At 41.9% G+C, this 15,944-nt stretch overlaps 1 protein-coding gene across 1 annotated transcript in view; it reads left to right on the top strand.

Moving 5' to 3' along the window:
* Window positions 1–349: 349 nt before the first annotated feature.
* Window positions 350–15,944, top strand: part of LOC123788259 (solute carrier family 5 member 4) — a 44,052-nt gene continuing 28,457 nt past the window's right edge. The window contains exons 1-5 of the mRNA XM_045791546.2: window positions 350–484; window positions 1,094–1,165; window positions 1,734–1,838; window positions 3,888–3,947; window positions 5,465–5,569. Coding sequence (XP_045647502.2) covers window positions 350–484; window positions 1,094–1,165; window positions 1,734–1,838; window positions 3,888–3,947; window positions 5,465–5,569 — 477 coding nt within the window. The remainder of the gene's footprint in view (window positions 485–1,093; window positions 1,166–1,733; window positions 1,839–3,887; window positions 3,948–5,464; window positions 5,570–15,944) is intronic.

Here is a 15,944-nt window from a genome sequence, read left to right as displayed (position 1 = left end):
CCTTCCTTCCTTCCTTCCTTCCTTCCTTCCTTCCTTGTTCCCTTCGTTTCTTCCTAATCTTCATTCAACCTGGTCAAATCTTAAAAACCCATCTTTCCACTTAGTGAACCCCCACTCTTTACCTGCAATTCTTATTCTGTTTCTTATTTTCACTGCTCATTCCCACCATCCACTTAAGTCAACATTGACTGCTGAAGAACCAGGGTCTCAGAGCTTCAGAGAGGTTTAAAGGTCCCCATATTCAGGAGCTGGCTGTGATAGCATGCCCTACCTACTCAAGGCTGATTATTAACCCTGAGCTTATATAAGGAAAGGCCCTTCCTGGGAAGAAAAAGCACTACCTGCAGCCATGGCCAGCACGTTAAACCCCGGCACCGTGACTGAGACCCTGGGTCCTCCTGAGATGTCAGAGCGCATCCAAAATGCTGCTGACATCTCTGTCATTGTCATCTATTTCATGGTGGTGATGGCTGTCGGGCTGTGGGTACGTAGGAATCCAAAGGGGTATTCATGGTGGGCACAAACTTAGGGTTAAAATGTCTGAGGGAGGGAGGGTTGTGGTGTGACAAGGTGACAAAGCTAAGAGAACATTAACAGCTGTCTGATTTCATTATGCTTCTCTCAGAATCATTGTCTGTGTATGATGCAAATAATGCTTATTCAGTTCATTTATTCTCCTACCAACCCCATCATTGGAACAGAGCCAGCAGTGAGAACTTCAGACTTAGTCTGTTCAGCATTGCCAACTCCTAGCATAACGAATAAAGATGCTATTATATGATTTCTTAAAGTCCTCCCATTTTTATGAAATTATGATTTTGAAAACTTTTATTTATTTTTTATAATAATTTTTATTATGTTGTGTTAGTCACCATACAGTACATCCCTAGTTTTTGATGTAGCATTCCATGATTCATTACTTGCATGTAACACCCAGTGCACCATGCAATACGTGCATGGTAAATTTGATGCTATATCACGGTTTCTAGGAAAATGTTTCTGTTTAAGAGTGTTGAGAGCGTGACTACTATGAACGCTCTGGCTGGGTTCTCCTGTGGTGGTTCGACCCTCACATGTCTTCCCTTCTGCTTAGGCGATGCTGAAGACCAACCGGGGCACCATTGGAGGTTTCTTCTTGGCTGGTCGAGATATAGCCTGGTGGCCGGTGAGTGGGCAGAATTTCCCAAAGATAAATTTCCTGTGTGCGTGTTTTAGAGTGAGTAAAGAAAACACGGGAATGCTTAGTTTCTGATGTGCATTGGTTGCCTACTTGCTGGTGTGTTTTCCTAAATCCCTGACCCCAAGGTTCTGCCCTGTCATTCCAGTAAATGACAGTGTGTCACCCATTATGAGAGCAAGTGTAATGTGGCATTTGAGAAGATTCAGTTCGGCTCTGTGTCATATTTTTCCCCTGGTCCTCAACAAAAATCTTCTGCCTTGACTCCTTACCATCACCGGCACATTCCTTCTTTGATCCCAATCCTTTTTTTTTTTTTAAGATTTTATTTATTTATTTGACAGAGAGAGAGACAGCCGGTGAGAGAGGGAACACAGGCAGGGGGAGTGGGAGAGGAAGAAGCAGGCTCCCAGGGGATGAGCCCGACGTGGGGCTCGATCCCCGAACACGGGAATCACGCCCTGAGCCAAAGGCAGACGCTCAATGACTGAGCCACCCAGGCGCCCCTGATTTGGGTCTCTTAACTCTGATACTAGTCTGTTCTCTCGGATTCCAGATGGGCGCCTCTCTCTTCGCTAGTAACATCGGCAGTGGCCACTTTGTGGGGCTGGCTGGGACAGGAGCGGCTTCAGGAATTGCCACTGCAGCATTTGAATGGAATGTAAGTGACATCATAGGCTTTTTCCTTTTTTTTTTTTTTTGGAGATAATGGTTATGTTTATTACCTTAATTATGGTAATGGTTTCATGGATGTACACATATGTCCAAGCTCATCAAATTGTATACATTAAATAAGCACAATTTTTTGTATATCAGCCATACCTCGATAAAGGTTTAAGAAAATTAAAACAAATAAACTGGACCTCCCATTTGGCCTCAGCTCAGATGGTCCACTCTCTTGGCTTTTTCCTTTAAATCCAAACTCTCTCCAGGTATGTTTTTCTGGGAGTCTGTATAGGATAAACTCCTCTTTGATTTGATTTCTATTTTTCATTATAACCTACTCATTGTTTGAAACTCAGGGCCTTCCCTGTGTGGCCCCATTCTGCCTGCCTGAGCCAGTCCAGTCCCATTATTCCCCACCTCTGAGATTTCGCTCAAGCAGTATTCCCACCAGGAATGTCATTTCTAAATGGTTCATTCCCCACTTTCACTTGACCTCCTTGATCTTTTTAGCTCCCATTTTTTTCTTTCCTCCCCGAGCTATTACACTATGTGTCCAGCTCTGAACTAGATGCAGAGAATAGAAAAATATAAAAAGCAATAGTCCCTTCTTTTGAGAAGCTTACATCACAGCGGGAGAGACAAATGCATGTTCACTCTGGAGTAGAAAGCACAAGCTGAGAAGCAGCATGGAGTGTTGAGAGAGCTCACACAGGAAGGGCATCCATCCCAGATGATGGGTCAGACTTGACACATGTCAAAGAAGCTTTGTGGAGCTGGTACCAGATAGATGAACAGAAACTGATCAAGCGGGACCTGGATAAGGAAGTGACAGCAGAGTAAGGAGTGAATAATTTAGAGATAGTAGATAGAATCTACAAGACTTTTTTTTTTAAGACTTTGTGATTGAGTTCCTAATTGCTCTATTGCCATTTCACCAGTAGAAGCTGTGCCCTCTTAATTAGACACTAAGTCCTTTAAGGAAGGGACCATCTCCTCTCGTGTCATTCATATCACCCCACCATCTAGCACTTGGCTGGCCACGTGCATTAGTATTTCTTGAGTTGCTTGAGCTTTTTCTGTTCTTGTATCCTTTCTGGTGTTTGCATGTACATGTGCATGCATTTCGGTCAGAAGGAGATGCTTATGTGGAAAAAAGTCAGATCACAGTGAAAGTGTAAACAGATCGTGCATGGATGAACTTAGGAAATGAAATTGAATTATCAAAAATGCCTGTACCCCTCCCTTGTTGAAGATTTTGCCCCTAGCTTTGCTTTAGTAGTATCAGGGACTCCAGAATGGACCAAGTCTCCAGACATGACCTATGGTCCAAGTTTGGTTTTGATAGTGCCATAAACTCCAGGATCGAGCCAGCTTCCAGAGATGTGAACAACATGCCCTATGGCCCCAGTGTGTGTGATTATCAGGTTGCCAAGAGCATGGCTCTTTTAGCCTGTGACCTTGAACTTCCTTAATCTCTGTGAGGTTCAGGTTCCCCTTCCATAAAACAGGAATAACTGCCTATCGTATCTGTCCCACCTGATTGTTGTGAAGGCAGCATGAGTGATATATGTGAAGGTTCTTTGTAAATAGTTGTTAATATAAGATCATCCTATTATCATTATTCTATATGGCAAGACTTGAGGGACAGTGGGAATATTCTTCTATCACCAAATTGTTTTCTCATTGCTTTGTCACTGTGTATATAATTCCTTCCATTCAAGAATTATTCCCTTTAGCAAAAATTGTATGACCTTCCAGGGGTCCAGCTGGGCTTGGATCTCTTATCTTCTATCCATTTTATATCACACATCTTTTGTCCCACCTTAAGCCCCAGGAAAGTGTGGTGTCTGAGTCATGGAAACAGAGGAAAGGAATCCACAGCTGTCTTGGGCTCATAATTGGTTGAGTGGGACAGGATCCATGCAAACTTATTTTATTTTCAGACTCAGAGGTAATGAAGTGATAAATCGCACAAGCCAAGCCTCTCGAACTTCATACTCTTTTCTGTTTTTGTTTGTTTGTTTTGTTTTGTTTTGTTTTGCAGGCTTCACTGCTGTTGCTGGTTCTAGCTTGGGTCTTTGTCCCCATATACATCAAGGCAGACGTGAGTATCTCCAAATGTTCTCATGCATCTGTCAGGCATTCATTTAATTGCTCATTCTTGCTCAGTCATGAAACCTGGGTAATATCACTTGTCCCAGGACCTCTGGGCTTACACTTACATAAATCCACTAAATGCTATCAAATTGCTCTTGAAATTGGCTACAGTCTGCTGTCTTCTTGCTGATCACTATTGTGAGGGTTCCCGTTTTCCCACATCCTCACCAACACATGGTATTTTTCTTCATTCCAATTTTTGCCATTCTAAGATTTGTAAAGTAATTTCTTTTTTTAATTAAGGGTGATATACCACAGCTACACCAGCTCCCCTTCAACCCAGGTGTTTTCAACCACTTCTGTGCCTCTGAGCCTAGCTCCCACATTTATTCTTCTGCTGCTGGTGCTAAGGCCATGAGGTGTTATATCCTGGACTAATTCTCGGGATGAGGGTGCTCAGCAGATGAGCCTTCTGGCTTGTACCTCTGCAGGTCACCATACATTCTCTCTTTGCTCATCTTGGGTCCTTTCTAGTACCAGGCTTGAACAACTTCTGTTGAAGGATGCTCTCGTTGGGACAAAGACCAATGCCACAGTATTCACGCATGTATTTTTAGTTGTGGTTTGCCATGTTTGAGGGGGTTCCACACAGTTTCTGAGCCACCAAGTGTTCCTTTTTTTGCTTTTGATATTATATAAATATGTATTCTTTTATACTGGGGGAGATTAACTCATGAGCTTAATCTGCTATGAAGAAACCGGAAAGCTGCTCCTTGTACTACTTATATATCACATAGTTAATCTCATATTTCAGTAAGGATAACCTCAGACTTTTCTCTCAGTAGGGATTTAATGTAATTCTCTTCTTTTCAATAAAAATAATCACATAGGTGGGTATTAAGGAGGGCACATGTTGTGATGAGCACTCGTGTTATACACAACTGATGAATCATTGAACACTACATCAGAAACCAATGATGTACTGTATGTTGGCTAACTGAACATATAAATAATTTTAAAAAGATAATCACAGAAATATATACCCAAGTATATATTAGCAATTTGTTTAATTATCCATTTATTATGTAACCATTCATTGCGGTTATTTATAAATAACATTGTTTTTACTAGACAGCAACATTATTGGTGAAAATAATAAAAATTATTTGTTAAGCATCTACCATGCATTTGGTATTGCTGTGGGTCTTTTATAACTAATTTCATATTAAACTCCCACTTTACAGATGAGAAAATGGAGGTTCAGAGAGGTTGTCGATTGCCAAAGGTCACACTTCTAGTAAATGTCCTAAGATCTGGATCTGGATCCTAAGATATCTGATTCCAATGCCTGTGTTTATTCCGGGCTCACTGCTGTCCCAAGGGACTGTGTGTTTCTCAACTTTGTATTCCTAAGGTACCACGCAGAGTTACACATGGACAGGTGCACAGGAGCTTAGTAATCGTTGAATCATCTGGAGGTGCTGGGCTCTGAAGGTGAATCCCTGTTGATGTCTGTTTCTGCAGGTGATGACTATGCCAGAATATCTGAGGAAGAGGTTTGGTGGAAAGCGACTCCAGATCTACCTCTCTGTCCTCTCCCTCTTCATCTGTGTGGCTTTGAGAATCTCCGTGAGTTCAATGCTCCTGGCATTTTCGATTCTTAAGATTACTTTGGGGGAGCTATAATCAGAGAAATGGGTGTGTAGATTATCGACAGCCTTTATGTGTCTGGCCATAGGGATGTCTTAAACTACTTAGGATCTTTCGACTGAGTTTTTTTTTTTCTTAATAATGATTTTTTATTATATTATGTTAGTCACCATACAGTACATCCCCGGTTTTCGATGTAAGGCTCGATGATTCATTAGTTGTGTATAACACCCAGTGCACCATGCAATATGTGCCCTCCTTACTACCCATCACCGGTCTATCCCATTCCCCCACCCCCCTCCCCTCTGTAGCCCTCAGTTTGTTTCTCATAGTCCATAGTCTCTCATGTTTCATTCCCCCTTCTGATTATCCCCCCTTTCTTTATCTCTTTCTTCCCCTACTGATCATTCTAGTTCTTATGTTCCATAGATGAGAGAAATCATATGATAGTTGTCTTTCTCTGCTTGACTTATTTCACTAAGCATTATCTCCTCCAGTGCCGTCCATGTTGTAGAAAATGTTGAGAACTCATTCTTTCTGATTGCTGAGTAATATTCCATTGTATATATGGACCACAACTTCTTAATCCAGTCATCTGTTGCAGGGCATCTCGGCTCCTTCCACGATTTAGCTATTGTGGACATTGCTGCTATGAACATTGGGGTGCATATGGCCCTTTTCTTCACTACGTCTGTATCTTTGGGGTAAACACCCAGTAGTGCAATGGCTGGATCATAGGGTAGCTCAATTTTTAACTTTTTAAGGGACCTCCACACTGTTTTCCAGAGTGGCTGTACCAACTTGCATTCCCACCAACAATGTAGGAGGGATCCCCTTTCTCCACATCCTCTCCAACAATTGTTGTTTCTTGTCTTGTCTATTTTTGCCATTCTAACTGGCGTAAGGTGGTATCTCAGTGTGGTTTTGATTTGAATTTCCTTGATGGCTAATGATTTTGAACACTTTTTCATGTGTCTGTTAGCCATTTGTATGTCTTCATTGGAAAAGTGTCTGTTCATATCTTCTGCCCATTTTTTGATTTATTTGTTTCTCGTGTATTGAGTTTGAGAAGTTCTTTGTAGATCTTGGATACCAGTCCTTTATCTGTAGTGTCATTTGCAAATATCTTCTCCCATTCCGTGGGCTGCCTCTTAGTTTTTCTGACTGTTTCCTTGGCTGTGCAGAAACTTTTAATCTTGATGAAGTCCCATAAATTCATTTTGTCTTTTGTTTCTCTTGCCTTTGGGGATGTATCATGAAAAAGGTTGCTTTGGCCGATGTTGTAGAGGTTGCTGCCTATGTTCTCCTCTAGAATTTTGATGGATTCCTGCCTCACATCGAGGTCTTTCATCCATTTGGAGTTTATTTTTGTGTATGGTGTGAGATAGTGGTCAAGTTTCATTCTTTTGCATGTAGCTGTCCAATTTTCCCAGCACCATTTATTGAAGAGACTGTCTTTTTCCCACCGGATGTTTTTTCCTGCTTTATCAAATATTAGTTGCCCAAAGAGCTGAGGGTCCATTTCTGGGCTCTCTATTCTGTTCCACCGGTCTATGTGTCTGTTTTTGTGCCAGTACCATGCTGTCTTGGTGATCACAGCTTTGTAGTACAGCTCGAAATCCGGCATTGTGATGCCCCCAGCTTTGTTTTTCCTTTTCAACAGTTCCTTGGAGATTCGGGGTCTTTTCTGATTCCATACAAATTTAAGGACTATTTGTTCCAGTTCTTTGAAAAACGTTCCCGGTATTTTGATCGGGATAGCATTGAAAGTGTAGATTGCTCTGGGTAGCATGGACATTTTAACTATGTTAATTCTTCCGATCCATGAGCATGGAATATCTTTCCATCTTTTTATGTCTTCCTCAATGTCTTTTAAGAGCGATTTATAGTTTCTAGAATAAAGGTCCTTTACGTCTCTGGTTAAGTTAATTCCAAGGTAACGTATGGTTTTTGGTGCTATTGTAAATGGGATGGATTCCCTGATTTCTCTTTCTTCGTTCTCGTTATTCGTGTACAGAAATGCAACTGATTTCTGAGCATTGATTTTGTATCCCGCCACGTTACTGAATTGCTCTATAACTTCTAATAGTTTGGGAGTGGCTTCTTTTGGGTTTTCCATATAGAGTATCATGTCGTCTGCGAAGAGAGACATTTTGACTTCTTCTTTGCCGATTTGAATACCTTTGATCCCTTTTTGTTGTCTGATTGCTGTTGCAAGGACTTCTAGTACTATGTTGAATAATAGTGGCGAGAGTGGGCATCCTTGTCGTGTTCCTGATCTTAAGGGAACGGCTTCCAGCTTTTCCCCATCGAGAATAATATTTGCAGTAGGCTTTTCATAGATGGCTTTTATGAGATTGAGAAATGTACCTTCTATTCCTACACTCTGAAGGGTTTTAATCAGGAAAGGATGCTGTATTTTGTCAAATGCTTTTTCGGCATCGATTGAGAGGATCATATGGTTCTTGAGTCTTTTCTTGTTGATATGATGTATCACACTGATTGATTTGTGAATATTGAACCACGCTTGCATCCCAGGTATGAATCCCACTTGATCGTGGTGGATAATCCTTTTAATGAACTGTTGGATTCTATTAGCAAGTATCTTGTTGAGGATTTTGGCGTCCATATTCATTAGGGAAATCGGTCTGTAATTCTCCTTTTTGAGGGGGTCTTTGCCTGGTTTGGGGATCAAGGTAATATTGGCCTCATAGAATGAGTTTGGTAGCTTTCCTTCTGTTTCTATTTTTTGAAATAGCTTTAGGAGAATAGGTATTATTTCTTCTTTGAATGTTTGGTAGAATTCCCCGGGAAAACTGTCCGGGCCTGGAGTTTTGTTATTTGGGAGGTTGTTTATCACTGACTCAATTTCTTCATAATTAATTGGCCTGTTTAAGAAATCAGTTTCTTCCTTTTTCAATCTTGGTAGTTTATAGGTTTCCAGGAAGGATTCCATCTCTTCCAGATTGCTTAGTTTATTGGCATATAGCTGTTGATAAAAATTTCTAATAATCCTTCCAATTTCAATGGTGTTCGTTGTGACCTCTCCTTTTTCATTCATAATTTTAATAATCTGGGTCCTTTCTCTTTTCTTTTGGATAAGTCTTGCCAGTGGTCTGTCAATTTTATTGATTCTCTCCAAGAACCAGCTTCTAGTCCTGTTGATCTGCTCTACTGTACTTCTGGTTTCTGCTTGATTGATTTCAGCTTTAATTTTGGTCAACTGCTTCCTTGTGCATGGATTAGGCCTGTCCCTCTGTTGCTGTTCCAGCTTCTTGAGGTGAGAATATAAAAACTGCATTTTAGATTTTTCTATTCTTTTGAGTGAGGCTTGCATGGCTATGTATTTCCCCCTTAGGACTGCCTTCGCAGTATCCCATAGGTTTTGGACTGTTGTATTTTTATTCTCATTGGTCTCCATAAATTGTTTAATTTGATTTTTGATTTCCTGGTTTATTGAGTCATTCCTGAGCAGGATGGTTCTTAGTCTCCAAGTGTTTGAGTTTCTTCCAAATTTTTCCTTGTGGTTGAGTTCCAATTTCAGAGCGTTGTGGTCTGAGAATATGCAGGGGATAATTTCAATCTTTTGGTATCGGCTGAGACCTGTTTTGTGTCCCAGAACATGGTCTAATCTTAAAAATGTTCCATGGGCATTAGAATAGAATGAGTATTCTTTGGTTCTGGGGTGTAGTGTTCTATATATATCTAAGAGGTCCAACTCGTCGAGTATGGCATTCAAAGCCTTTGATTCTTTGCTTAGTTTTTGCCAGGGTGTTCTGTCTATTTCTGAGAGTGGAGTGTTGAGGTCCCCTACTATTAATGTATTTTTATCTATATGTCTCTTTATTCTGGTTAAGAGTTGGCTTGTGTATCTTGCTGCTCCCCTGTTGGGGGCATATATATTTATAATTGTCATATCCACTTGTTGAATACTTCCTTTAAGAATAATATAGTGCCCTTCTGCATCTCTAACTATAGTCTGTAGTTTAAAATCCAATTTATCTGATATGAGAATTGCTACCCCAGCTTTCTTTTGAGGTCCATTTGCGTGAAAGATGGTACTCCATCCCCTTACTCTCAGTCTGAATGCATCTTTGGGTTCGAAATGAGTCTCTTGTAGACAGCAAATGGATGGGTCATTTCTTTTTATCCAATCTGCAACCCTGTGGCATTAAAGCAAGAATTTAAACCATTAATGTTCAGGCTGAGTACTGAGAGATATGCTTTTAATTCTGCCATGTTGTCAGTAAAGTCTTTGTTTGTATTGGCTGTGACTTTCTGTTTTGTATCACTCTTGGGGCCTTTTTACTTTTATAGAACCCCCCGTAATACCTCCTGTAGGGCTGGTTTCGTGGTTACGAAATTGGCTAGTGACTGTCGATTCTGAAATGTCTTTATTTCTCCATCAATTCTGAATGACAGCCTTGCTGGATAAAGGATCCTTGGCTGCATGTTTTTCTCTGAAAGAGCTTTAAAAATGCTCCCCCAACCCTTTCTCTCATTCCAGGTCTGTGTAGACAGGTCTGACGTAATTCTGATGCCTTTGCCTTGGTACGTGAGAAATTTCTTTGCCCTGGCCGCTTTCAATACTGTATCCTTGGATCTCATATTTGCGAAATGCACTATGACGTGACGTGGTGTAGGTCTGTCATGGTTGAGCTTGGGAGGGGTCCTCTCTGCCTCTTGGACACGAATTTTTATTTCCCTTGCTAGATTAGGGAAGTTTTCAGCTACAATTTGTTCAAATATCTCTTCTAGACCTCTGTTTTTCTCCACCTCCTCGGGGATGCCGATGATTCTAACATTGGATCGTTTCGTTGAGTCAGTAATCTCCCGTAGCCAACATTCGTGGGCGTGGATTTTTTTAAGACCATCTTCTATTTTTATTTTTTCCTCTATTAACCCATCCTCCAATTCACTAACCCTTTCCTCCGCTTCGGTGACCCTGGCCGTCAGAGCCTCTAGTTTTGCCTGCATTTGGCTCATAGAATTTTTAATTTCTGTCAAATTCACTCTCATTTCCGCCCTTAGGGATTCTATATTCTCAGTAATATTTTCCTGAATACTTTTTTCAAGTCTACTCATTATCTTGATCATTGTTACTCTGAATTCCATTTCTGATAATTTGGTTACATCCATATCTGTTACTTCTGTGGCAGAGGCCACTGACTCACTGTCTTTTCTTTGCTGGGGGGGGCTTCTCCTTGTCATTTTAATGAGGGGAGGTTGCGGGGTTGTCCAGAGCCCAAAATTATTGACTGGGTCCCAGGCCGTGCCCCTTGTTTTATAGGGATCTTAGAGATGTGGGCTTCTTCTATAAAGATTTTATTTATTTATTTATGTGGCAGCCAACCAGCGAGAGAGGGAACAGAAGCAGGGGAGTGAGAGAGGAAGAAGCAGGCTCCCAGCGGAGGAGCCTGATGAGGGACTCCTTTCCGGAACGCCGGGATCACGCCCTAAGCCGGAGACAGGCGCTCAATGACTGCGCCACCCAGGCACCCGGGTTGTGGGCTTCTTGATTTTTCAGCCTGCCTTCTGTGTTCTGGGGGAGGGGCCTGCCGCGCCGATACTCAGGCAGCCCTGTTTGGGTAGAGTCTCCGTGTCCCCTGCGAGGGAGGATGGGGATGGGCACTCTCTGAGCCAGTATTTCCAGGCTTTTGTTCTCTGGTGGCTTTCCCTGGCGGCCGGCTATGCCTCTTCTGAGGGTCAGAGCAGCAGAGGCTGCATTGTCACAGAACAGAGGGATTGCGGCCCGTTCTCCACTGATGTTCTGGCCACTTTAACTCTATTACTGTTGGTGCTGCTCAACCCTGCAGCGTCCCGGGATGTGCGCCCCACACCCGGCGACCCTGCCCTCACTTCCAGGGCCGGCGCGTCTCTGTCCTTTGTGTTTCTAATGCCGCCAGCCACCGTCCCCCCGCGGGCTCCCGGGTCTCCCGGTCTCAGTCTATGCCCGGTGAGCACACCTCGATTCCGGAGTTTCGGGAGAAGCCTGGTGGCGCGCGCACCCGGTTCAGGGTCTCAGTCTGCTGTTTCGCGGGTGCCGACCGCGAGTCAGCCCGCTCCCCCGTGCAGGTGGCTCGCCAGCCGCCAGCCGCCCCGCGCGCGCTCCGGGAGTTCCCGGTCTCAGTCTGGATCCCGTGAGCGCACCGAGATTCCGGTGTTCCGGGAGATGCCTGGTGGCGCGCGCGTTCACGGCTCACCGGTCTCAGTCCGCTCTCTCGCGGGTGCCCTCTGTGAGTCCGCCCGCTCCCCCGTGCAGGTGGCTGCCGCTTCCCGGTGCCCAAACGCGGCAGCTCCCTCCCCCTTCCGTTTATCTTCCGATATCCGTGCACGGTTTACAGCTCCCCTCTTCGTACCTCAATACTAAGCGCTGGAGATGTTCATTTGTAGAGATCCAGATGCATCATCCTGTGTCTCGGGCTGATTCCGTGGTTATTTAGGCTGGTCTGGTACCTATCCAGCTCGACTCAGGGGACCGGCTGAAAAAGGGGTCCCCTACTCCTCCGCCATCTTAACTCCCCATTTTCCTCGACTGAGTTTTTATGAAAAAAGAAAAGGAGCTTTAGAAATCCTGCATTCATAGAGTAAAATAACTACAAATCATGAGAAGCTCCAGAGTGTAAACCCACTTATTCATTAAGTATATGAAAAAACCCCAGATGTACAGGAGGAAGAAAATATCTCATTCAGGTAACACAGTTACTTAGTAGTAGAAAGGAGGAGGATTCTCTAGTCCCCTGCCTTTCCACTGCAAAATAGCCTCTTTATTCTCTTTGTCAGAACCAGTGTGGGTTTATATTTTCATCTTCAGCTTGCTTATCTGGCACATGAACCAGAAGGAAAATGCTTCATATTATTAAACTGACTTCTTAAATTTATTATATTTTATCCTCTAAGACTGCCCCTATTATACAGATGTCACAAATAAGTCTTAGAAGAATTCTAAGGTTTTCAGAAAGCTAAATTCCCTGGAGATAATCATTGAGGAGAAAGAAAGGAATTTGAAGATTCGGCAACATGTGTAGAAAACAGAGAGTAGCATTTGCTCCTCATGTCTGGTGACTAATGAAATAATTTCCTCCAAATTTCTGGTCTTGGAAGTTCATGAGAGAAGAAGCTGACCTCATATTTGCTCTTCTGTTGAACCATAAGTAAACCAGCTGCTCAGATTAGATGGTATGAGCTTCCTAATGCAATGTGAGCATTTTCTAGCACTCACTATACTGCTGAGTATCTGTGCTAGAGATAATAAAGATTCCTGTGCACTAGAGTTCACTGTATGATTAAGGATATAAGAATTATACACATGAAATCGTTAGCACTTTATGACAATATATGAAAATATATCAAGATGTGAGCAGGAATAGATTTTGTGGACAAGTATAGGAGACATGCTACGGACACCCAGGAAAAGGGGTGGTCCCAGGTGGGTAGAATTGGATGTCATCCTCTCATGGTGGAGGCAGGGGGTGCTTAAACAAGTCCTCAGGATGGGAAATTTAGGAGCGGCTAAGAGAAGCAGAGGAGCCTGTATGTTTCACAAGTAGGTGGGATTCAATGATTTCCCACTTCTCCTCTGGCTCTAACATCTAGATTTCATGGTCTTAAAGAACATGAACAAGGTGCTGGAGCAAAATGACAGTGACCAAATGTGCCTCTGAAAGTGCAAGGTTCCTGGTGGTGGAGAGGGCATGGATTCTTAGGGAGCTAGATGGAGGAGCAGGAAAGGCCAAGAGCATGGGTATAACTGTGCAAGGTCTGCGGTTGGCTGGAAAGACACAGTGGGCAAGGGTCCATTCTTACCCACAAGGTTATGTTTAAAATGATATTAATAGTGATTAATCTCACACATGACCTTTTGTGTATTATTACACTCTGATAACAGAGTCTATTCTAGTTATTCATTAAACAGATCACTATGAAGAGTTAGGACAGGGCAGCTTTCAGTCACCCTGTCCCAGGTTTGAAAGACATCATCTTATTCACTGGTTCTCAACCTCCAATAACACCTATATTGAGGGTCAGTGCAGACGGGATGCACCTTGAGTCCTAAATATTTCAGCTGGGTGATGGGTATTAAGGAGGGCACATGTTGTGATGAGCACTGGGTGTTATACAAAACTAATGAAGCATTGAACACTACATCAAAAACTGATGATGTACTATACAGTGACTAACTGAACATAATAAAAATGAATAAAAAATAAATAAGTAAGTAAATAAATAAATAAATAAATTTTCAGCCTGTATGCCTTAAACACACTGATATTCTTTTTAGAAAACGTGCTGCAAATTTTAAAATCAGAAACTTAATCTTTTTTTCTAATAATTTTTTATTATGTTATGTCAGTCACCATACAGTACATCATTAATTTTTGATGTAGTGTTCCATGATTCATTATTTGTGTGTAACACCCAGTGCTCCATGCAATATGTGCCCTCCTGAGTACCCATCACCGGCCTATCAAAATTTAATCTTGATAGGGGCACCTGGGTGGCACAGCGGTTAAGCGTCTGCCTTCGGCTCAGGGCGTGATCCCCGCGATCTGGGATCGAGCCCCACATCAGGCTCTTCTGCTGTGAGCCTGCTTCTTCCTCTCCCACTCCCCCTGCTTGTGTTCCCTCTCTCGCTGGCTGTCTCTATCCTGTCGAATAAATAAAAAATCTTAAAAAAAAAACTTAATCTTGATAAACTAATACATAACCTACAGACCTCATTCAGCTATGACAGTTGTCCTAATAATATCTTTTAACAGCAAAAGAAAATCCTGTATCATGAGCTGTTCCTTTTTTCATAAGAAATACTTTAAAATCATTGTAAATTTAATTAATCCCATTGAATTGTACATGCTAAAATGACAAGTTTTATGTTATCTATTTTACCACAATAAAAAAAAATCACTGGTAATAGAGGCTTATATATAATTTCAAAACTATCAACTTAATGGTTTAATTATAATATGTAAGAGAAATTAAAGTCAAGAAATTCATAATATGATAATGTGTGTTTTAATACATAAGTTATTCAGCATGAATATACAAGGCCTAATGCTGTGGTTAAATAACTACCCCCACTATGTGAATCAGTATGAATGTGACAGCTATAAATGCACACAGATGCAGGTATGTTTTATGGCAGCTCAAATACAATGGGTGGCATCTCAGTAGGTGATATATTTTTTGAAATGGTAAATAATTTTTTTGCAAACATCCTATTTTGCAAAAAGTTAAATCTTGCCTCAATTTACACAGCAGTTGAATTCCTTGAAAACCCAGTGATAAAGTTGCAGAAAGTAATTTGTGTTTGTAACTCAGAGTCAGGTTCTAGGCTCAAATAATCAAGAACAGACTTTTCACCCACAGAAATGTCTAGTGGGATGATAAAACATCGGGTTTTATTTCAAATATTAGGGGGGAAAGTTAACCATATCCGGTGACACCCCTTCCAAATTCAAGTTCTACAAAGAAACCTACCTCCAATTCTTCCAATTCTGAATCCTGACATCTTATCCTTTCCCTCGCCTCACTCATGCTTTCCTTTTTCTTAGATTCCATGATCCATCCTTATAATCACTCTTCTGCACATAGCCTCAATTTCTTTGTCAATATCTTTCCTTTCATTGAACTCCCCAAGAAAAACTCCAAACCTGGTTGAATCCAGCTTCCTGGTTACTCTGTGGATGCACTCAGGGATTTTACTTCTGTGCTTCTAACTAACATGCTTATGTGATGTGTCTAGGGTTTTGGTTTGGTTTTGGGTTTTGATATGGAACCTGGGAGGATCAGAGTTGATGGGGTGGATCCAAGTGGGGCCAGCACAAGTTTGTGTTGAAGAAAGATCCAAGAGGCTGGGGAGCACACTTAGCAGGCACAGGCATATAGGTAGTACAGGGTGGACACGATCTCTGCGGGACCCCCTCCTGGCCTCTAAACCTCAACTGATAATCCTTTTATCTGTGTTTCTTTATGATTTTTCTCTGGTCCTCTCAATAACTATTCTAAATGATCCACAACTTTTTTTTTTTATCTGCTAGACCTCTGCCTCTTATCAGAAAGGCTCATCTCCCACTTTATCTAGAAAATTTAAGAATGAACCACTCATCTCCCACTTAAACAATCTACATTTGCCTCATTCTTTCCTTCTTTCCACCAGTCTGAAGATGAAGTCTTCTTTTTTCAAAGGCCAACCCCTCAACCTGTGCCTACTCTTCATCCCAACTCTTCTCAATGTTTCTAGAATTTGCTTCATAATTACCCTTCTATAATATTTTCTTCTTATTTTCTACTACCCCAAATGTGCTCAAGTATCCTCCTCCTTAACAAAAACCATTGCTTTACTGTGTCTTTTATA

This window comes from Ursus americanus, chromosome 30, assembly GCF_024610735.1.
Source record: "Ursus americanus isolate L20-20 chromosome 30, mUrsAme1.1.p, whole genome shotgun sequence".
NCBI lineage: Eukaryota > Metazoa > Chordata > Mammalia > Carnivora > Ursidae > Ursus > Ursus americanus.
Note: the sequence above shows the minus strand (reverse complement) of the source record. Positions and strands in the feature narration are given on the sequence as shown.